Raw genomic sequence first — 24605 nt, 5'->3', positions numbered from 1 at the left:
AGTCAGAGAAGTTTCTGACTAAATTGGTTAATAATTTTTATTTATTTGCATTTTACTTTTGACACTTAGTTAAACACATTTAATATGATATTATTAGTTTAGAGTATTTCGTTTAGCACCACACAATTGTATGTGAATTTTTCATCGGTCATGCATATTTTTTTGGATAATAATTATTTTCATATTTGATTGATATCATTATTTTTAGATTTTATTAATATTTAATACATAAAGACACTCTAGGATTGTGTTGAGGCCAGCAGCGTTGAACAGATTTAGTTTAGATTGTATATTTATTCATCCATTTCCTACCGCTTGTCCCTTTCTTTCTGTTGATATTTTGAGGTGAAAAATGAATGTTAAAAAAATGCAAATGTGCGGAAATTTCCCATGCTTTGGAGGGTTAGGTCTGGGTTTCAGGTTCTACTTGAACCGTTCTTTTAGTTCTGCTTTGAGAAAATATTTTTTTTTTTTAAGTTTGAGCCTCTTGTAATCGTTTTACTTTGCAGACATAGGAGAGCAGGTTGCCGTGGCGACACACAAAATGGGAGAAGGTAGGTCACTACGTGTTTGGCGGGATGAGGGATGAGTGAAGATGATCGGGCTGGAATGTTCAAGATGGATCCAGAGGAGACGCCACAGTGCGCGCAAACACACACACACACACACACACACACACACACACACACGCACACATGCATCACCGGTGGAAGCCAACAGTAGGAATGGTGCCGCACAAACACACACACAGGTCTTAACGGTCCAACACAACAACATCCCCAGTGTGCACACAGACACACAAACAGTGACGTGACAACATCCCCTATGTGTACACAGACACACAAATGTTGACGTGACTATCACATCCCCTGTGTGCACACAGACACACAAACGGTGACGTGACAACAACATCCCCTGTGTAACAAACAAACAATGATGTAACAACACCCACTGTGTGCACACAGACACACAAACAGTGATATGACAACAACATCCCCTGTGTGCAAACAATCAATGACGTAACAACAACACCCCCTGTGTGCACACAGGCACACAAACAGTGACATGACAACAACATCCCCTGTGTGCACACAAACAATGACGTAACAACAACATCCCCTGTGTGCACACAGACACACAAACAGTGACGTGACAACATCCCCTGTGTGCACACAGACACACAAATGGTGACGTGATAACTAAATCCCGTGTGTGCACACGGACACACAAACGGTGACGTGACAACATCACCTGTGTGCAAACAGACACACAAACGGTGACGTTACAACATCCTATTTGTGTACAGAGCCACACAAATGGTGACGTGACAACATCCCCTGTGTGCACCGAGACACACAAACGGTGACATGACAACAACATCCACTGTGTGCACCCAGACACACGAACGGTGACGTGACAACAACATCCCCTGTGTGCAAACAGACACACAAACGGTGACGTAACAACATCTTCTTTGTGCACAGAGACACACAAACGGTGACATGACAACAACATCCCCTGTGTGCAAACAGACACACAAACGGTGACGTGACAACATCCTCTTTGTGCACAGAGACACACAAACGGTGACATGACAACAACATCCCCTGTGTGCACACAGACACACAAACGGCGACCAGTGACGTGAGAACATCCCCTGTGTGTACACAGACACACAAATGGTGACGTGACAACAACATCCCCTGTGTGCAAACACACACACAAACGGTGACGTGACAACATCCCATGTGTGCACACATACACACAAACGGTGACATGACAACAACATCCCCTGTGTGCACACAGACACACAAACGGTGACGTGACAACAACATCCCCTGTGTGCACACAGACACACAAACGGTGACGTGACAACATCCCCTGTGTGCAAACAGACACACAAACGGTGACGTGACAACAACATACCCTGTGTACACATAGACACACAAACGGTGACGTGACAACAACATACCCTGTGTACACACAGACACACAAACCGTTACGTGACAACAACATACCCTGTGTACACACAGACACACAAACTGCGACGTGACAACAATCCAAAGGTAGCGCACAAAGTGTGTCGACTACACAACATGCTTTTGATTGACAGTGCAGGAGGCGGAGGAGGAGGCGAAGCCCCCTTTTTGAAAGATGACAAACATAGTGTATCAGATCCATTCGGAACAACATAACAGCAACACAACACTGAAAAGCGCTGCTTTTACCACATGTGCCACACTTGGCGCCAAATCACAGTTGTTAAACTCAAGGCCCGGGGGCCATGTGGCCCTCAGACGCCTGGAAATGTGTCAATAAAATACTCTTTATTTTTATTTTTTTTACGAAATACATTTGTTCTTTTAATTTTGACATAATAAAATGTGTGTAATTTATATTATAATAATAATGTTAATATTATCATCATTTTTATTACATTATTAAGTACTGTTTTACCAACAACAACAAAATTAAATACCGTAAATTCCGAAATACAAGCGCTTACTTTTTTCCCTATGTTTCACACCCTACGGCTTATAAAACGGTGCAGCTAATTTGTTGTTGTTTCTTTTCTTTGGCGGGAGTTATGTGAATACTTTTAATGAAACACGCGCAAAGACGTTAAAAGGGGTGTTATTGTTTGTGTGCTAGGGCGCAATCTTTTTAGACAACTTTGTCTTTTCTGTTTAAGGCTTTGAACCGGAACTACAAGAGCTGTGCCATCTTCTAGTCATCCATAGCTGTTTCTACTCGTATGGATACTTCATTCATCACTACAAGCAACGTTGGTAAGTTTTACAATATAACTAAAACAATTCTTACTGACTAAAGTGTCCCATGTGTGATGTATAAAGTAGTGTTTTCATGCATATTTGTGCGTGCTATCGTAATGTAACAAAGCTAATGTCGTTAGCGTTGGCTAATATACTTTCACAAATTCCTCAGTAAATTCACCAAAACGTCACCGTGGAGTTATTGAGTCTGTTTAGCTGATTGGAAGGCACCAGCGCCCCCCGCGACCCCAAAGGGAATAAGCAGTAGGAAATGGATGGATGGATAGCTGATTAGAGTCCATGATGATGACTTCTGTTTTGTTTGATCAGCCGTTTTACTGCCCTGTTACAGACACCATTTGGAAACAATTAAGGTATTTACTAAATATTTCTGTGTATATAACACTTTTCACAATATATATATATATATATATATATATATATATATATATATATATATATATATATATATATATATATATATATATATATATATATACAAACTCTGTTTCCATATGAGTTGGAAAATTGTGTTGGATGTAAATATAAACGAAATACAATTTGCAAATCATTTTCAACCCATATTCAGTTGAATATGCTACAAAGACAACATATTTGATGTTAAAACTGATTTAAATTTTTTTTTTTTTTTTGCAAATAATCATTAACTTCAGAATTTGATGCCAGCAACACGTGACAAAGAAGTTGGGAAAGGTGGCAATAAATACTGATAAAGTTGAGGAATGCTCATCCATCCATCCATCCATTTTCTACCGCTTATTCCCTTTCGGGGTCGCGGGGGGCGCTGGCGCCTATCTCAGCTACAATCGGGCGGAAGGCGGGGTACACCCTGGACAAGTCGCCACCTCATCGCAGGGCCAACACAGATAGACAGACAACATTCACACTCACATTCACACACTAGGGCCAATTTAGTGTTGTCAATCAACCTATCCCCAGGTGCATGTCTTTGGAAGTGGGAGGAAGCCGGAGTACCCGGAGGGAACCCACGCATTCATGGGGAGAACATGTAAACTCCACACAGAAAGATCCCGAGCCTGGATTTGAACCCAGGACTGCAGGACCTTCGTATTGTGAGGCAGACGCACTAACCCCTCTTCCACCGTGAAGCCAGAGGAATGCTCATCAAACACTTATTTGGAACATCCCACAGGTTTGCAGGCTAATTGGGAACAGGTGGTGCCATGATTGGGTATAAAAGCAGCTTCCATGAAATGCTAGGTAATTCACAAACAAGGATGGGGTGAGGGTCACCACCTTGTAAGCAAATTGTCGAACAGTTTTAGAACAACATTTCTCAACGAGCTATTGCAACGAGTTTAGGGATTTTACCATCTATGGTCCATAAAATCATCAAAAGGTTCAGAGAATCTGGAGAAATCACTGCACGTAAGCGATGATATTACGGACCTTTGATCCCTCAGGCGGTAGTGCATCAAAAACCGACATCAGTGTGTAAAGGATATCACCACATGTAACACTTCATAAAACCACTGTCAGTAACTACAGTTGGTTGCTACATCTGTAAGTGCAAGTTAAAACTCTACTATGCAAAGCGAAAGCCATTTATCAACAACACCCAGGAACGCCGCCGGCCTCGCTGGGCCCGAGCTCATCTAAGATGGACTGATCAAAGTGGAAAAGTGTTCTGCGGTCTGAGGAGTTCACATTTCAAATTATATTCGTAAACTGTGAACGTGATGTCCTCCGGAACAAAGAGGAAAGTAACCATCAGATTGTTATAGGCGCAAAGTTCAAAAGCCAGCATCTGTGATGGTATGGGAGTGTTTTTGTGCCCAAGGCATGGGTAACTTACACATCTGTGAAGGCACCATTAATGCTGAATGGTCCATACAGGTTTTAGAGCAATATATGTTGTCATCCAAGCAACGTTATCATGGACGCCCCTGCTTATTTCAGCAAAACAATGCCAAGCCACGTGTTACAACAGCGTGGCTTCGTAGTAAAAGAGTGCGGGTACTTTCCTGGCCCGCCTGCAGTCCAGACATGTCTCCAATTGAAAATGTGTGGCGCATTATGAAGCGTAAAATACGACAGCAAGACTGTTGAACGACTTAAGCTATACATCAAGCAAGAATGGGAAAGAATTCTACCTGAAAAGCTTCAAAAAAATGTTTCCTCCGTTTCCAAACATGTATTTAGTGTTGTTAAAAGAAAAGGTGATGTAATACAGTAGTGAACATGCCCTTTCCCAACTACTTTGGCACGTGTTGCCGCCATGAAATTCTAAGTTAATTATTATTTGCAAAAAAAAAAAAAAAATTATGAGTTTGAACATCAAATATCTTGTATTTGTTGTGCATTCATTTAAACATGGGTTGAAAAAGATTTGCAAATCATTGTATTACGTTTATATTTACATATAACACAATTTCCCAACTCATATGGAAACGGGGTTTGTAAAAATATCTCTGCGGCTTATAGTCCGGTGCGGCTAATATATGGAATTTTTTTTCTTCTAAAGTACAGTGGGTGTGGCTTTTATAGTCTATAGTTCGGTAAATACGATATAGATTTACTTAAGTGCTATAATCCGATGCATCACACTTGAACTTTTATTAATTAATCACAGGTTACTTAACCTCTAATGGCTTAGTGGCCACATGCGTGTACAGCACCTTTTAGCTCTTATTTCCAAAATGCTGTATACTACTGAACTGGGGTCCTTTGGCCGCTTATGTGGCCACTTATACTGCCATCTGGGGGTGTCAGAAGAGTATAACACAATGGAATTTGGGGGGGAAAAAGTGTAAAAATAAGAATTAGTATATCACTAAACCAAAGACATGCACCTAGGGATAGGTTGATTGGCAACACTAAATTGGCCCTAGTGTGTGAATGTGAGTGTGAATGTTGTCTGTCTATCTGTGTTGGCCCTGCGATGAGGTGGCGACTTGTCCAGGGTGTACCCTGCCTTCCGCCCTATTGTAGCTGAGATAGGCGCCAGCGCCCCCCGCCACCCCGAAAGGGAATAAGCGGTAGAAAATGGAAAATGGATGTCACTAAACATAAAGTACACGTTTGTGTACTTATGGACTAAGTACATCATATCAAAAAATAATTCTCAGTGTATATATATATATATATATATATATATATATATATATATATATATATAGTCAAAATCTTACAATTGGCTGTATGGACAAAATTGTAAGCATTTGACAATGATCATCTTGAATAGTTGAAAAATTCAAATTAAATGTTGCTATTTAGAGAATTATAATCTGCTCACAAGACTGTTTATATCTGAGTGTGCAAAAACCCAAAAGCAATGAAGTTGTCCATCCATCCATTTTCTACCGCTTATTCCCTTTGGTGACGCAGGGGGGGGGGGGGGGGGGGGGGCTATCTCAGCTACAATCGGGCGGAAGGCGGTGTACATCCTGGACAAGTCGCCACCTCAGTTGTCACGTTGTGTAAATGGTAAATAAAAACAGAATACAATGATTTGCAAATCATTTTCAACTTATATTCAATTGAATAGACTGCAAAGACGAGATATTTCATGTTCACACTGGAAAACTTTATTATTTTTTTTGCAAATATTAGCTCATTTGGAATGTGATGCCTGCAACATGTTTAAAAAAAGCTGGCAGAAGTGGCAAAAAAGAGTGAGAAAGTTGAAGAATGCTCATCAAAGACTTATTTGGAACATCCCACAGGTGAACAGGCTAATTGGGAACAGGTGGGTGCCATGATTGTGTATAAAAGCAGCTTCCATGAAATGCTCAGTCATTCAAAAACAAGGACAGGGCGAGGGTCACCACTTTGTCAACAAATGCCTGAGCAAATTGTTTAAGAACAACATTTCTCAACCAGCTATTGCAAGGAATTTAGGGATTTCACCATCTACTTGCCGTAATATCATCAAAAGGTTCAGAGAATCTAGAGAAATCACTGCACGTAAGCCATGATATTACTCATCTTCAATCCCTCCGGCAGTACTGCATCAAAAAGCGACATCGGTGTGTAAAAGATATCACCACATGGGCTCAGGAACACTTCAGAAAACCACTATTAGTAACTACAGTTGGTCGCTACATCTGTAAGTCAAAAGTCTACTATGCAAAGCCAAAGCCATTTATCAACAACACCAGAAACGCCGCCGGCTCCGCAGGGCCCAAGTTCATCTAAGATGGACTGATGCAAAGTGGAAAAATGTTCTGTGGTCTGATCAGTCTACATTTTTATTTGTTTTTGGAAACTGTGGACGTCGTGTCCAAGGGACCAATGAGGAATTATTTGCACAAAAAAATAACAGTTCCCCAGTGTGAACAAAAAATATCTTGTCTTTGCAGTCTATCAACTTGAATATAAGTTGAAAAGGATTTGAAAATCATTGTATTCTCTTTTTATTTACAATTTACACTACGTGACAACTTCACTGCTTTTGGGTTTTTTACTTTTAACATTTAAATCTCTACATCAACTTCAGGTCTATCTGTCGATTATAATTATTTTTAAGTTTGTATTATTTTTTATGGTTTTTTTTTTGTTTGTTTTGTGCCCTTTCTGTCAACCAAAACTTTGAAATGTGGACTCGTCAGACCACAGAACACTTTTCCACTTTGCATCAGGCCATCTTTGATGAGCTCGGGCCCAGCGAAGCCGGCATAGCTTCTGGGTGTTGTTGATAAATGGCTTTGGCTTTGTATAGTAGTGTTCTAACATGCACTTACAGATGTAGCGACCAACTGTAGTTACTGACAGTGGTTTTCTGAAGTGTTCCTGAGCCCACGTGGTGATATCCTTTACACACTGATGTCACTTTTTGATGCAGTACCGCCTGAGGGATCCAAGGTGCGTAATATCATCGCTTACATGCGGTGATTTCTCCCGATTCTCTGAACCTGTTGATGATATTACGGACCGTAGATGGTGAAATCCCTAAATTCCTTGCAATAGCAATAATGTTGTTTTTTTTAAACAACTTGCTCAGGCATTTGTTGACAAAGTGGTGAACCCCGCCCTGTCCTTGTTTGTGAATGACTGAGCATTTCATGAAAGCTGTTTTTATACCCAATCATGGCACCCAACTGTTCCCAAATAGCTTGTCCACCTGTGGGATGTTCCAAATTAGTCTTTGATGAGCATTCCTCAACGTTCTGTCTTTTTTGCTATTTGTGCCAGCTTTTTTGATACCTGTTGCAGGCATCAAATTCCAAATCAGCTAATGTTTGCAAAAAATAACACGTTTTTCCAGTTCGAATGTTATATATCTTGTCTTTGCAGTCTATTCAATTGAATGTAAGTTGAAAAGGATTTGCAAATCATTGTATTCTCTTTTTTTTAACCATTTACACACTGTGACAACTTCACTGCTTTTGGAATTGCATTTATTTGTCTGTGGTGGTAGCAGCAGCTGCCAGTAGAATACAGATTTGGCAGCGTTAACTGCTGCCTGCCTTTTAATGGCCGATTAGTGATTAGCTAATAGGAGGTGTGATTAATTAATTGTGTGTTAATGTGTCTGGACATCACATTTTAAGCCATTTAAGGCCTCCATTTTTTGCAAAAATTCTTTTAATGACCCGCACAAACCCTGTTATTACCCCCATGCATATTTTCAATAAATGTTTAAGTTTACTGCGACACGAGTTTGACGGCCCTGTGCTACAAGTCTCGACCCAGCAGGCGTCCAGAGGGAGAGTCATCGCGATCGAAGGGAACATCAAAGTGCAGCAAAAAGTGTCGGTGAGCACAGAACAAATGCATAGAAGAAAGGAAGAAAAAAAAAAAAACAACAAACTGCTACTTTTTGCTTTTCATCGATTTGTCTTTTTGGCATCCCGGGCTAAGTCGCGCGGCCTCCTCACAGCGCCTCACAGTGGTAGATGCCTGGTAAGACAGGATAGGCTACACATGGGAGAAGAAAAGCAATGTAAAATGTTGCAAAAGGGTCCAAAAAAAAAAAGAATTGTTAAGAATAAAATAAGCAACCTCCGTGTGCCGTCAGGGAGGCGGATGCATGTTGTCATGGGGGGGAGGGAGGGGGAATTTGTCGGGCGGGAGGAGGCAGTTTGGTTGGCAGATAGCTCGTTTCTGTGGATCTTCCAAGGCGCCGAATGACGAGGAGGCGGAGTCAAGGGAGTCCTTGGCATGGGCAAAAGGAGGACGAGTGCAAAGGGGGAGGGGCAGCCCTGAGGGTGGCGACGCCGTCACAGTCAGAAGGCACGGGGCTCGAACTGCGTTTGTGTGCGAGGACGATGCAAGGGAGGGGATGGGGGTGGGGGGGAGGGTATGCGATAGGGGGGCGGGCCCTCAGAATATGGTGGTCTCGTACTTGGTGCTGACGGGCCGCCGGCTGGAGTCCCGCTGGTCCAAGAGCCAGGAGGTGCTGCCCAAGGAGTGCATGTCTGCGTCCGTCTCCAGGGGGTCCATCTGCCGGGGGGAGGGAGGGGGGGGGGGGAAGGGGGGGTGGGCGAGAGGAGTGCGTGAGACGGACGTCAGCTGAGGCCATGTGACCACATTGACTAGTCTTCATGCGGATCAGAGGCGCCGCCACTCAAGGCTCAATCCACCACGAGATGATTGACAGCTGTGCCCCCACCCCACATCAAATACGAACAAAAATAATAATTGTGAGTCATATTCAAGTAAAACAATATTTGTAATAAAAGCAACATCTTTTTTTCACACTGTAAACGTCACACAGGTGTGCGAGAAGGTTTTGCTCTCAGTGAGCACGGCGCCGCTTAAAGTAGTTCCTCTGAGTTAGCGCATTCATGTCAGGACATTTAAAGGAGTATTGTTGGCAATTTTTAAATATTTTTAGAGTGACTTACATGCATTTAGCTACATTGTTAGCCACCTAGCACGAACCGATTATTACAATTTAGAATGCAAATATATTATATTTTAAGAAATAAAATGCATTTGTGCTCTTGTCTCTAAAAAGGATCACCAATGATAGGCAAAACTCCAAAATGTGCAGTTTGCCTTTAAAGTCTACTCGGACTCAAGAAATGTGTTGTAATCGCAAAGGATTATGGGTAATCCCTACTAATGGGGTGTTTCCCGTGAACGCAAAGCATAATGTTGAATGAAATCTAGATGAAACTAGTCTGATGTCATTTGTTTTATATTAAGGACAGCACCCTTTGAGGTAAAGGAAAGACAATTGAGGAAAAAATAGGAACATTGGGAGGAAAGGTCTAACATTGAGAGAAAAAAATTGTGGGAAAAAAGACAAATTAGGGAAAAAAACTGAGGAAAAAATAAAGAAATTGTGGGAAAAAAGAGTAACATGGAGAAAAAAATTGAAAAAATTAAAAAAAAAAAGAAAATTGAGAATAAAGAGAAACATGGAGAGAAAAAAATGTGGAAAAAAGAGGAAACATTTGGAAAAAAAGAAAAATTAAAAAAATAAGGTAAAAAAAGATCAAAAACTGAGGAAAAAATTTGAGAAATTGTGAAAAAGAGCAACATGGAGAAAAAAATGTTTTTAAAAAATTAAAATTGAGAATAAAGAGGAACATTGGGAGGAAAAAAATAGGAAAAAAGAGGAAACATTTGGAAAAAAATAACATTACAAAAAAAGATTAAAACTGAGGAAAGAATTGAAAAATTGTGGAACAAAGACTAACATGTAGAAAAAAAATTTAAAATTTAAAAAAAAAAGAAAATTAAATATATAGGGGAACATTGGGAGGAAAAATTGTGAAAAAAAGGAAACATTTGGAAAAAAAAGGGACATTTAAAAAACATGAGAAAAAAAGATCAAAACTGAGGAAAAAATAAAGAAATTGTGGAGAAAAAGAGTAACATAGAAAAAATAAAATAAAACATTGAATATAATACAGGGAACTTGTGGGACAAAAACATTGAAAAAAAGAGGAACATTTCAATCAGCATGACAATATGCCACACAAATCCCAAAAGAAAATGTAGAAAATAAACTATATTTTCCTGCATTTGGATGCATTTCTACAGTATATTTTATATTAAGATGTATTCTCTTCTGCCCAGCTGTTAGACACATACATGTAACGTAGCACGCTGTTTACTACATCATTTACTCACAATATTATTAGTGAACACCTCAAATGATACAACATGCATGCAAGGAAGCCATAAAACACATCTGAGTTTAAATTACGACGCTTTTAAAGCTTCATGCTTTTTTTTTTAGTTGAGAACAACAATTGACAAACAATGTCATCATCATAACAAGATGTACTAAATACTAAATTATCTTCACCACCCCGTCTTTCTTTATTTGTACACGCCATTAAGTTATATAGTTAAGTTTTATAGAAATTCTTATTATTTTTTAGTTATGAAAAAGTTACACACTGTTGCTCGGCTGCCTAAACCTGATTGGTGGATTGCGTACTAGTAGCCATATTTTCTCATTTGTATAATTATATATATATATAGATTTGTTTTCTTCTTTTTGGAGGGTCTGATAAAGATCAACTGTTCGAGTGTCACAGTCTCTTTTAAGGATGCAAGAGATGGCAGGAAGCAGTTTGCAGGTAAGAATGATTGCGTCATTCCCGTAGCGGGCATAAAACCACAACTCGTTAGCCGAGCGGTCAATGAACTGAAAGAGTCAACAACAAGAAGAAGGTGTGAGTGTAGCAATGAAGACGTGTAACTGTCACCCACACACGACAGGATGGTAAGTCTGGTGAGAAACAACACCATTGACTAAACGGGTGGAACTTTGACACTAGGGTTGTCCCCATACCAATATTTTAGTACCGGTACCAGAATGTATTTCAGTACTTTTCTAAAAAAGTCATTATTGTCTTTATTTTAACAAACAAATCTTTGGGTACATGAAACATATGTTTTTATTGTCATTTAGTCCTTAAATAAAATAGTGAACATACTAGACAACTTGTCTTTTAATAAATGATAAATGGGTTGTACTTGTATAGCGCTTTTCTACCTTCAAGGTACTCAGTAAGTAAACAAACAAAGCCTCCTAATTAGTCTACTGACGTATGCAATAAGATATTGAGTCATTTATCTACCTATTATTTTGTCTACATTATGAGGGACAAACTGTAAAAAATTGATTATTAATCTAATTGTTCATATACTGTTAATATCTGCTTATTTTCTGTTTTAACATGTTATATCTACACTTCTGTTAAAATGTAATAATCACTTATTCTTCTCTTCTTTGATACTTGACATTAGTTTTGGATGATACATTTAGGTATCGATGCGATACCAAGTACTACAACCCCCGTTTCCATATAAATTGGGAAATTGTGTTAGATGTAAATATAAACGGAATACATCCATCCCCCATCCATTTTCTACCGCTTATTCCCTTTTGGGGTCGCGGGGGCGCTGGCGCCTATCTCAGCTACAATCGGGCGGAAGGCGGCGTACACCCTGGACAAGTCGCCACCTCATCGCAGGGCCAACACAGATAGACAGACAACATTCACACTCACATTCACACACTAGGGCCAATTTAGTGTTGCCAATCAACCTATCCCCAGGTGCATGTCTTTGGAAGTGGGAGGAAGCCGGAGTACCCGGAATACAATGATTTGCAAATCCTTTTCAACCCATATTCAGTTGAATATGCTACAAAGACAAGATATTTGATGTTCAAACTCATAAACTTTATTTATTTTATTGCAAATAATAATTAACTTAGAATTTCATCGCTGCAACACGTGCCAAAGTGGTTGGGAAAGGGCATGTTCACCACTGTGTTACATCACCTTTTCTTTTAACAACACTCAATACATGTTTGGGAACTAAGGAAACATTTTTTTGGAGCTTTTCAGGTAGAATTCTTTCCCATTCTTGCTTGATGTACAGCTTAAGTTGTTCAACCGTCCGGGGTCTCTTTAGGCTTCAAAATTTTCAATGGGAGACAGATCTGGACTACAGGCAGGCCAGTCTAGTACCCGCACTCTTTTACTATGAAGCCACGCTGTTGTAACACGTGATGTGGCATTGTCTTGCTGAAATAAGCAGGGGCGTCCATGATAACGTTGCTTGAATGGCAGTATATGTTGCTCCAAAACCTGTATGTACATTTCAGCATTATGGTGCCTTCGCAGATGTGTAAGTTACCCATTCCTTGGGCACTAGCACACCCCCATACCATCACAGATGCTGCCTTTTTAACTTTGCGCCTATAACAATTCGGATGGTTATTTTCTTCTTTGTACCAGAGGACACAAATGTCCACAGTTTCCAAAAACAATTTGAAATATGGACTCGTCAGACCAGACAACACTTTTCCACTTTGCATCAGTCCATCTTAGATGATCTCGGGCCCAGAGAAGCCGGCGGCGTTTCTGGATGCTGTTGCTAAATGGCTTTCGCTTTGCATAGTAGAGCTTTAACTTGCACTTACAGATGCAGCGACCAACTGTATTTAGTGACAGTGTTTTTTTTAAGTGTTCCTGAGCCCATGTGTTTATATTCTTTAGAGATTGATTTCGGTTTTTGATACAGTGCCGTGTGAGGTGATCGAAGGTCACGGTCATTCAATGTTGGTTTACGCCCATGCCGCTTACGTGGAGCTGATTTCTCCAGAGTCTCTGAGCCTTTTGATGATATTATGGACTGTAGATGTTGACATCCCTAAATTTCTTGCAACTGCACTTTGAGAAATGTTGTTCTTAAACTGTTTGACTATTTGCTCACGCAGTTGTGGACAAAGGGGTGTACCTCGCCCCATCCTTTCTTGTGGAAGACTGAGCATTTTTTTGGGAAGCTGTTTTTACACCCAATCATGGCACCCACCTGTTCCCAAATAGCCTGCACACCTGTGTGATGTTCCAAATAAGTGTTTGATGAGCATACCTCAACTTTATCAGTATTTAATGACACCGTTCCCAACTTTTTTGTCACGTGTTGCTGGCATCAAATTGTAAATTTAATGATTATTTGCACAAAAAAAAATGTTTATCAGTTTGAACATCAAATATGTTGTCTTTGTAGCATATTTAACTGAATATGGGTTGAAAATGATTTGCAAATCATTGTATTCTGTTTATATTTACATCCAACACAATTTCCCAACTCATATGGAAACGGGGTTTGTAGTTACAGGATCATACATTGGTCCTCATGTGTCCAGGGACATATTTCCTGAGTTTATAAACATAATATTCATTTTTGTAAAAAGGAAAAAAGATTGTGTGGCAGTAAAACATATCAATTTAAACATTGTAGTATTCATTAGATACGCTCTTGTACTTGGTATCATTACAGTGGATGTCTGGTGTAGATCCACCCATTGTATTTTACATTCTGGGGTGCTAGCTTGCTGTTAGCCGTGAGATGCCAAAAAATATTGACTTAACCATAGTAGTATCGACTAGATATACTCCTGTACTTGGTATCATTACAGTTTATATTCACACATGGCGTTTTTGTACATTGTGACGCCAGTGAGCTATTGTATCCTCCTCCGGTTTGTGGTGAAGCATGTTTAGCTATTCCTCGTCCTCCAGTGATAGTGCTATGTGGAAGAAACTTACTTTATTTGTCGCCATGGAGGTCAGTTTTAGTGACTTAGAAGTAGCTAAAAAACTGCAGACTGCGGATGGATGTTAACTGCTCGCTAACCATCCATCCATTTCCAACCGCTTGTCCCCTGGCCATGTCTTAAAGCAGCTCTTCCTGAGGGTGTTTTAGTGTTATAACTTCACCTTTATCTTTAATTTTTACACCAAAATGCATCCGTTCTCCTTTTTCTGTCTACACACTGTGTCTACTTGTAAGTACTCTGTGTGTGTGCGCTGCCGAACATGCTCCTCTGCTCGTAGAACCAGCAATGTCACCACGTGCCGTCATGCCCATTGAGAAAAAAAAACAATTTTAAATGGGGAACCAGTACTTTTCAAACAGAGTATAGTAGCGTTTTTGATTCATTAGTACCCATTCTATACTAGTACCGGTATATTTTCTACAGTATAACATTCAAAGTTTTCTTAATTATTGATCTGTGAGTAGGAATACTGCTTTTTTAAGAATACTAGACGAAAAGTTACGTGTGGAACAGAATAGAACATGTTTTCACTCAAACTTGCCAGTGTGAAAATGCCGTGAACACACCTCACATTTTCCAGGTGATGGCGTTAAAAGTAATGTTTGATTGTCTCACGGCTGCTACCAGGCTAATTGTCCTCTTCTATTAGCTCGTTTGTTTTTTTTCCGGAAGCGATCATGACCAAGACTGTGGCAATTATTGACGTTGCCCATTTTAAACTTGTTTAGGAAAAAGAACAAAACTTTAGGACAGAGGCCTGCATTCCGCCACGTTAAGACCCACAATGCATTGCGTTTCCACGCCACACTTTCAAGCCCTGTTGATAATTCATCAAAATAACCTAGAAGTGATATTATGTGTTCACGAACACTTTCGCCTCCCTGTAAGTGTACCATTTTATTTTTCAAAATATTCTTACTCATCTCACTGTATGAAATGTAACTTACTTCACCGAGTAATATTTATTTATTTTTATAGTGGAGTATATTGTGAATAAATTGAGAACTGGAAGTGAACAAAGGTTTTAGCAACTGTTACGTAAAAGAAAAGTATTAGAATAATTGTATCTAAGTTGTCACAAAACTTTGTGTTGCCATGAGTTCCCGGCAAGAGGACAAAAGCTGTTTTTACCAAACAAAAGGCTTGCAAAACTCCACTGTGTAGGATGGGGAGCGACATGAGGGTTCTGTTTCTTTGATGTATTGTAATCCACAGAAAAATAGTCTTGACCCAAGAACTACAAAGCAGAGAGAAAGCAGGACCTGCCCAAAGCTCCAGGCACTTGTTCTTTGAACTCTTTTAACCCCTTTTCTTTGAACCGACCTTTTCTCTGAACTGTTTTGTAAACAAAGGCAACGGCTGTTTACGACCCCCGTGACTTTAGAAACAGCTGTTGCCATGTAATCAGGGAAAGTCCAAATAAAAGAGGAGGCATACAATCTTTCGTCAGAGCGTGCGACGACACTGTATGAGGGTACAGTGTCTACGCGTTTCTCCTCATTGAGCCAAATTTAATTCTGTCCCTGTTTAATTCCTTGCTTCTTGTCTCGTTTAATAGGTGTGATCAGTGTTTGAACCTGACAAAAAGGGGTAGAATTGAAAAAGCTCCGCTACTTCCTACTCCTTTTCAAACGTGTTGAAAAGAGAAACTGGACATTGCGATGTATCGTGTTGTATGCTTGCATTTTCGACATAAACTAAAAAAAATTTAATAAATACATTTAAAAAAAAATATGAAACTAGCGCTAATATGAAGCTATGTCCGCCATCCTGACCGTTCATTCAGACAACACATATCCCAGATGGTCCACAGATGTTGGAATGGATGAGATTAACACACACAACCATGATCGGGAAGCACGTAGCGGCAAAGCTAAACGGCAACACTGGTGCTAATGGCGTCCATGAGGTCAAATGGCGATGGCGGGGGAGGCGAGAGCGATATGAGCTTGGTGGCGCGATAGGACGAAGGGCGGGGGGAGGCGGGCGTGCGATGGCGGGGTGTGGCGTGGAGGCAAGGAAAGACGAGGACCTGAACTCCGGGGCTAACCGAGTGCAACGGGAGGAAGGAAGGACGGTGGGTGGTGCACGAGTGACAGTGACAGCAGCGGCACTCGAGCGCGGGGGCACCCTGGGGAGCAGCAGGACCAAGAAGACAAGAAGAAAGACATGTTAAAAGAGAGACGCAGACAGAAGAGGGCGTGACGTGCAGAAACTGCCTTCTGGACAGGTGCCCTTGAGCAAGGCAGGCAAGGTTGGACACAATGCTCCTCAACAGTTTTAGTCCACCGGTGTCAAAGTCAAGGCCGAGGGACAGATCTGGGATTAGTTTTTGTACTTGATCGTTTCTTACTAAATGTATTTCTTCCTTTTTTTTCACATATTGCATGAAAACTGCAACAAATATTACAATATTATACTTCACAACTGTTATTTTCTTCAAATAAATACTTTAATATCAGCTTGGGTTATTATTTTGAAGTTATGCATCAAATTGTTAAAAATGGCAAAATGTTTCACAATAACGTTTACCATGTTTTTAACATTACATAATGTGTTACTGTAAAGTGAAAACGACTGTACCACCATTTATATGGTAAACATTTTATCGACTGAGTTGCCAGTTTTTCCAGAAAAAATCTAATGTTTTTTTTTTTTTTTTTACAGTGTATTACTGTAAATAAAAAATGGTACCACCATTTGTTTAACGGTAGAAAACTGGCAGCTCAGTTTTAGAATTGTACTGTTTTTTTCCTCTCTACAGCAAAATTCACTTGACTGAGTTGCCATGTTTTTTAACCAAAAAATCTACAGGGTTTTTTTCGGTGTATTACTGTATATAAAAAATGGTACCACTATTTAACAGTAAAAATACTGAAAAATATACAGTGTTTTTTTTGCCGTCTGCTGTAAATAAAAAAAATGATACCATTTTTATTTTTACGGTGGAAAACTGGCAGTTCAGTTTCAGAATAAAAAAACAAACAGTGGGACTGTGTTTCCATCGACAGTAAAATGTTGTAAAAAAGAAAAACACACTGTATATTTTACAGCAAAATTCTGTCGACAGAGATGCCAGTTTTTTTTTACCGTAAAATCTACAAGTTTTTTTCCGTGTATTACTGTAAATAAATAAAAAATACAACTTACATTTTTACGGTACAAAACTGGCAGCTCAGTTCCAGAATTAAAAAACAGTGGTACTGTTTTTCCATCGACAGTTAAATGTTGTAAAAAAAGAAAAAAAAAACTGTATATTGTAAATTAAATATATATCGACTGAGTTGCCGTTTTTTTTTGTTTTTTACAGAAAAAAACTACAGTTGTTCTACGGTGGATTACCTTAAATAAAAAATGGTACCACCATTTTTTTTAATGGTAGAAAACTGGCAGTTCAGTTCCAGAATTAAAAACCAGTGGGACTGTTTTTCCATCTACAGTAAAATGTTGTAAAAAAACCAACAAAAAAAACACTATATTTTACAGTAAAGTTCTGTCGACAGAGTTGCCAATTTTTTTTTTTACCGAAAAATCTACAGGTTTTTTCTCGGTGTATTACTTTAAATAAAAAAAACTGTTTTAACAGTAAAATGTAAAAAACAAACGCTATTTTACAGTAAAATTCTAGTGGCTGAGTTGCCATTTTTTATTGTAAAAAAACCAGTGGTACTTTTGTTTAGATTTACAGTAAAATGTTGTAAAAAGTACTGTATCTTTTACAGTAGAATTCTGTCCACTGAGTCGCCATTTTTTTACGGAAAAATCTACAGGTTTTTTTTCCCGGTCTATTACTGTTGATGATAAAAAAATTGGACCACTTTAATTTTTATGGTAGAAAACTGGCGGCTCAGTTCCAGAATAAAATAAAAAACAGTGGTACTGTTTTATATATGTACAGTACAATGTTGCGAAAAAACAAAACAAAACACACTACATTTTACAGTGCCAGTTGTTTACCGTAAAAAAAACCCAGATATAGTGTTTTTCTATTTACAGTAAAATGTAAAAAAAAAAAAAAACTTTTACAGGAAAAGTCTGGTGACTGAGATGCCAGTTTTTTTGTTGTAAAAAAAAAAAACCCAGCTACTTTGTTCTCATGTTGTACAAAATACAGTATATTTTACAGTAAAATTCTAAAGACTGAGTTGCCATTTTTTTTTTACTTTGAAAAACTGCACATTATTATTATTTTTTCCGTGTATGTAAAAATAATCAAATAATCAAATGCATAAGCAAATTGCCGAGTGTTATTTTGAGAGCAGCCATAACTTCCATGTGGCCATCTATAAAAAGGAGTTTGACACCCGTGTCTTATTCAGTTCTTTGCCGCCATCTTCAGAGACTGCAAGGTGTTTAATAAAGACGGGCATAATGTTTAATGAGTCAGTTAATTGGCCGTTAAGTCTGACTTGTGTTGATGAGTGTGATTAATGAACTAAATTCTGTCATCGTCTCATTAGCTAAAGTGTAAAGAGGCTGTGCTGCTAATTGGAGAGAATGTTACTTGCAATACATGAAAACTATCATTAGTGGTCAACACAATTGTTTCATTATAATAAAGATGTGGTGTGCATGAGAAAGTGAAGTTACAAAAAATGACATCTATGTATGACCGCCTGATCTTATATTAAAAGTACATTGCACAACACAGCAGCAACAGAACTGATGTGGCAACATTTTGGAGAAGTGAACGCTGAGTCAGCAGTAAAAATAATTGATGAGTTAATTGTAAACAAATAAACTTTAAAGGGAAACTGCACTTTATTTGCAGACATTCACAAGCCTTATGTGGGACACAAACACTTGTTTTTTCTTTTTTTATGCATTCTAAATCGTAAATAAACTCTAGCAAAAGTCAGTTAACAATGGGAGTCGAGGTTTTCCGTCTATAAAGTGTTCTCAAAACATCCAAAACCAACCGCCGATGTTTATATACATGATGTAAGTTTATATGTAATGTAGTAACATTCTTAATAACATGTAATATATACATGATGTATGTATATATGTAATGTAGTAATATTAAAAACAACATGTATTATATACATGATGTAAGTATATATGTCATGTAGTTACATTTATAACGTAATATATACATGATGAAAGTGTACATGTAGTATCTAGTAACATTCTAGTAACATTCATAAAAACATGTAATACATACATGATATAAGTATACATGTCATGTAGTAACATTCATAATAACATGTGATATTTACATATTTTGATCATTTTAAGCATCCAGTTGCGTACTAATTTCACAGACGCATCATAATTATTTTTATTTTTTTCAGAACAACAGTCATGGCAGACTTCAAAAGTAAAAAAAAAAAAAAAAGATCTTACTGTACAATGTCTGCTCTCACTGCGATAAAGACTGATGGCATGTTTAAATATTCCTGTTTTTGATGAAGAATGAATCATAATCCTTGCAAAGTGCCTCTCACCTGGATAGTAGAAGGTTGTGGACATAAACCCACAAGTTGGTCAACTTTGACATCCAACTTAGACCCGGAGATGGCCAGAAAGACACAAAAAGACGCTCGTTTTTTAACCCTTCGTAACGATTGTGATTATTCTTCTTCCAAACAGGGAGGTAAACGTCCCATCAGTTGTCTACCAGTGAGAGCAGACATTGTGCTGTAAGTGGTTGTTTTATTATGTGTGTGTTGTCTCTCATGAAGTCTGCCATGATTAGTGTTATTCTTGTTGAAGGAAAAGTGAATGTTGTGATGCGTCTGTGAAAGTAATATGCCGCCGTCTGCTTGAAATGATCAAAATATGTAAATATTACATGATATTGTGGTCCCGCTGCAATGCAAGCAGCTCATATTATCATTTCTCACACTTCATCTTTCTTTTACGCTTAGTACGTAACGAACCGGCCAACGAACCCCCACAGATGTTACACAGTCGGAAAGGTCTCCCTCGCGCCTACGGCGGTACTTTAGGTTGGCAGCATTTCGTGCTACGGTGGTGAGGTTATTCATGAATGAAACAAAAAAAAGGGCCAATTGAATGGGTACATGCCAAAAAGACAAGATTTCCTCCTCTTGTAGCTCAGCCTTGTTTTCTCATAGTCTCCATCCATCCATCCATTTTCTACCGCTTATTCCCTTTCGGGGTCGCCTCATTTTTTTCATACACTTGTCTACTTTCAACACAAGCTAACTGATAGCATGCTATTGTTGGCGTGCTTGCATGCTAACAGAAGTTTGATTTTTTTTTTTTTACCTAAATTTGCTTCCGTTTACCACAGAGTCAAATAACTTGCTACGTGACACCTGTTAACTGTTAGCATGTAATTTTTAGCATGCTAGCAAGCTAATATTAGCATGCTAACTCTTTGGCTGTTTTTTTTTTTCACTTTTTCCTCAACACTGCTCCTCTCACCTCCCACGGGGTGAACAAGGGGAATTTATTTTTGTTATTGCAGACATTTAAAGTGATTTAGATTAGCATTTTTTGTCTGTTTAAATTGTGTATCTTATCCTATTTATTTTATTTTCTTCATTATTATTTTTATATTATTTGTTTTTATTTAAATGTTCTGTTTCTTTACACGTTTTGTGACAAATTTCACCACACCTAGTGTGTGAATGACAATCATTGGTACTTTAACTTTACTTTAACTTTTCCCCAGCCATACACCTTACAGCTGTGTTACTCTTTATGTGAGACATGCTAACTGTTAGCCTGCCAACATTAGCACACATGCTAAGTGTTACATTTTGATGTAAGCATGCTAATGTTTTAGGCTAGCTCTATAGTTCATTGTGTACACTTACACCTAAAACTCACAGATTCAGACACTCGGCACCATTTTAAAAGTACAGCGGCTTCCGACGACCCCCCCGGCCAGAGGTCCAGGGCACAGATAGCAGGCCCATCGAAATTTCCGCTGGAATTTTCTAGTTATGAAATTACTGCATTCATGAACAGCGTGTATATTAAACCTTGATGGAGGTTTTTGGATGCTTTTTTGAGCCCCTTATAGGCAGAATAGAGCAACTCTTATTCGCTCCATTGTTAGCTGATTCTTGCTAACATTTATTTAGAAGTTGAAATGCAAAAAAAAGAAGGAAAACCATGTGTTCTTGTCTCACATAGGGATTGGGAATAAGACAAAATTCCAACAAAAGTGCAGTTCCCATTTAAGAAAGAAACCAGAGCAGGTGAAAACTTGTGGGTTAAAAATGTTTTTGCAAAGACCAACGGGGAGCCTCATAAAGCGATAAAACCAAGTCAACGATGTGGAAACTCCAGCCCACAAAGGAAGGAAAGGAAACCATCGACCTGTGTATATGCATACATATATAAACATACATACACTATATTGCCAAAAGTATTTCGCCACCCACCCAAATGATGAGAATCAGGTGTCCTGATCACTTGGCCCGGTGTATAAAATCAAGCACTTAGGCTTGGAGACTCTTTCTACAATCATGTGTGAAAGAATGGGCCGCTCTCAGTGATTTCCAGCGTAGAACTGTCATAGTATGCCACCTGTGCAACAAATCCAGTCTTAAAATTTCCCTTCTCCTAAATATTCCAAAGTCAACTTTACTTTAAGAAAAGTGAAGAGTTTGGGAACAACAGCAACTCAGCCAGGAAGTGGTGGGCCACGTTAACTGACAGAGAGAGGGGTCAGCGGTTGCTGAAGCGCATAGTGCAAAGACTTTCTGCACAGTCAGTTGCTACAGAGCTTCCAATTAGCCCAAGTACAGTACGCAAAGAGCTTCATAGAATGGGTTTCCATGGCGGAGCAGCTGCATCTAAGCCATACATCATCAAGTCCAATGCAAAGCGTGGGATCCAGTGGTGTAAAGCACGTCACCACTGTACTCTAGAGCAGTGGAGACGCCTTCTCTGGACTGATAAATCACACTTTTCCATCTGGCAAGGAGAACGCTACATTTCGAACTGCATTGCGACGAGTGTGAAATTTGGTGGAGGAGGAATTGTCGCGTGGGGTTGTTTTTCCGGAGTTGGGCTTGGTCCATTAGTTCCAGTGAAAGGAACTTTGAATGCTCCAGGATACTAAAACGTTTTGGACAATTCCATGGGATGGCACTTCAAGTTCATGTGTGAGTAAAGGCAGGTGGCCAAATACTTTTGGCAATATAGTGTATATACAAATATAAACATATATATTTGATGTATATCCATTTACACACAGTATACGTGTATACAAATGTGTGTATATACATTAACGTATACGTGGCAACAGGTGCAACATTAAAAAGCAGAAAAAGGTTGTGGATTTTTGTGGGGGCGCTACTCACTGCGGATCTCCTCATGCTGCTCCACGACTGCGACACCGGGCGGCTGATTTTGGTCTGGAGGACCTCCGGGCCCAAAGATGATTGTGGGACGTAGTGTCGCGCCCTGGCCTGGACCGTCATCTGGTAGGCCACCTCGAAGGCCTGGCCCAGTGTCAGGATGATCTCGTACGTCTGCGTCTGCCGTCAAAACACCGCGTTATTTATTATTATTATTGTTTATTGTGAGCGAACTTTGGTGCTGAATTTCCCCCAGGGATCAATAAAGTACTTTCTATTCTATTCTATTCTATTCTATTCTATTCTATAGGCTGCGCCATTCATCCACATCCTGCTTTTGATTAGTGCCATAACGTAACCGCAGGTGGCTGAGAGACGGTGGTAGCATAGCAATGTTTTTCAACATTGTTATGCTCCAAGTGTAACTTTTTTCTAAATAATTGTCAATTTATGAAAGTAAAACCTACGTTTTCTAATTGGCTTTATATTTAAAATGATCAAATAACATCTTGGAAAATTATTAAAAAAAAACAAAATCCCTTAAATGTTGTTACTATTGCAGAGATTTAGTGAAGTGAATTATATTTATATAGTGCTTTTCTCTTGTGAGTCAAAGCGCTTTACATAGTCAAACCCAATATCTAAGTTACATTTAAACCAGTGTCGGTGGCACTGGGAGCAGGTGGGTAAAAGTGTCTTGCCCAAGGACACAACAGCAATGACTAGGATGGCAGAGGCGAGAATCAAACCTGGAACCCTCAAGTTGCTGGCACAGTCACTCTACCAACCGAGCTACGCCGCTAAGTCATTTAAAATGTATTGCAGAAATCAAAAGTGATTTAGATTAGTCATTTTTGTATGTTTGAATTGTGTATCTTATCCTATTTTTTGTATTATCTATTATTATTTTTATATTATTTGTATGTGCTTTAATTTTCTTTATCTTTGCATGTTTCGTGAAAGACACTATTTGCTCAACCTGATTGAGATGTGTTGAAAGTGCCTTGGTTTTTGTGTTCATTGAGAATATGTTTGTAAGTAAAAAAAAAATAATACAAAATAACGTAACCGTCACCAACATTCGTGTGACAGGCGTGTCGGACAAATCAGAATTGGTGAGCCTCGCATTTCTTCGCCTCGCTTCAAATAGGAAGAAATGCCATGCAGAGTGCCCAGGAATTGTACCAACTACGCCTTTCAACAACAACGAAAAATAAATTGTCTTGCGCTGTTATTTTGGTGGCCCTTCCTGTTTTGTTGGTGTTTTCCTGTAGCAGTTTCATGTCTTCCTTCGAGCGCTATTGCCCCTACCTGCTTTGTGTTAGCAAGCAAGGCTATTTAAGTTGTTGCTTTCCTTATTTGTGTGGACATTGTTGATTGTCATGTCATATATGGATGTACTTTGTGGACACTGTAAGTTTTTGCTGTCGTCCATCATTTTGTTTCTGTTTACTTGGTAGCCAGTTCGGTTTTACTTGTGTTTTGCATAGCTATTCCTATGCTTCATTGCCTTTTCCTTATGTTCATTTTTGGTTTAAGCACTATATACGTTTTTACCTGCATATTGTGATCACAACAAACCATCCTCGGCTCACCCGACACATTCCGACTTTTGCAAAGCTGCTGCCACCTACTGACAAGGAGTATAACGTGGTTACCCTGTGAGCTACACAACACAGACACTAAGCAACGGCACATTATTTGCAGATTCTAATTATTGATTTGAAAAAAATATTTTTGGGACCAATTAGATAAAGTTGCAGAATTTCCCACGGCACACTAGTGTGCCGCGGCACAGTGGTTGAAAAACACTGACTTATAGCATATAAGAATATTCTATTACTGTTAAGCAAACTACGAATGATAAAACACGCCAAAACATGTGTCCTTTATAATAGCTACACGTATGACAAATAAAACGCGTGAAAATGAGTGGTATTCAGTGAGGTAATATGAATTAAATGCGCTGAGAGTTCATAACTCCTGCCAAATGAATTGCACTGAATGGAGCAGATCACCACTCCAAGA

The 24605-nt window shown here is 39.0% G+C and overlaps 1 protein-coding gene across 9 annotated transcripts in view; it reads right to left on the bottom strand.

The window, feature by feature from the left end:
- anks1ab (ankyrin repeat and sterile alpha motif domain containing 1Ab) overlaps positions 1-24605 on the bottom strand; it is a 152584-nt gene that overhangs the window by 6664 nt on the left and 121315 nt on the right. The window contains exons 12-15 of one of the 9 annotated variants that reach the window (XR_009804005.1): positions 22581-22757; positions 16328-16426; positions 9103-9200; positions 8575-8675 (exon numbers count right to left, since the gene is read on the bottom strand). Coding sequence is in view for 7 of the 9 variants with exons in the window: in XM_061885610.1 (XP_061741594.1) it covers positions 8642-8675; positions 9103-9200; positions 16328-16426; positions 22581-22757 (408 nt within the window). In the remaining 2 variants the exon portion in view is untranslated. Of the gene's footprint in view, positions 1-8088; positions 9201-16327; positions 16427-22580; positions 22758-24605 lie in introns of those variants that run through there. The other 8 variants (XR_009804010.1, XM_061885610.1, XM_061885614.1 and 5 more) reach the window with 8 other exon arrangements.

The sequence above is a fragment of the Nerophis ophidion genome, linkage group LG02 (genome assembly GCF_033978795.1).
Source record: "Nerophis ophidion isolate RoL-2023_Sa linkage group LG02, RoL_Noph_v1.0, whole genome shotgun sequence".
Classification (NCBI taxonomy): domain Eukaryota; kingdom Metazoa; phylum Chordata; class Actinopteri; order Syngnathiformes; family Syngnathidae; genus Nerophis; species Nerophis ophidion.
Note: the sequence above shows the minus strand (reverse complement) of the source record. Positions and strands in the feature narration are given on the sequence as shown.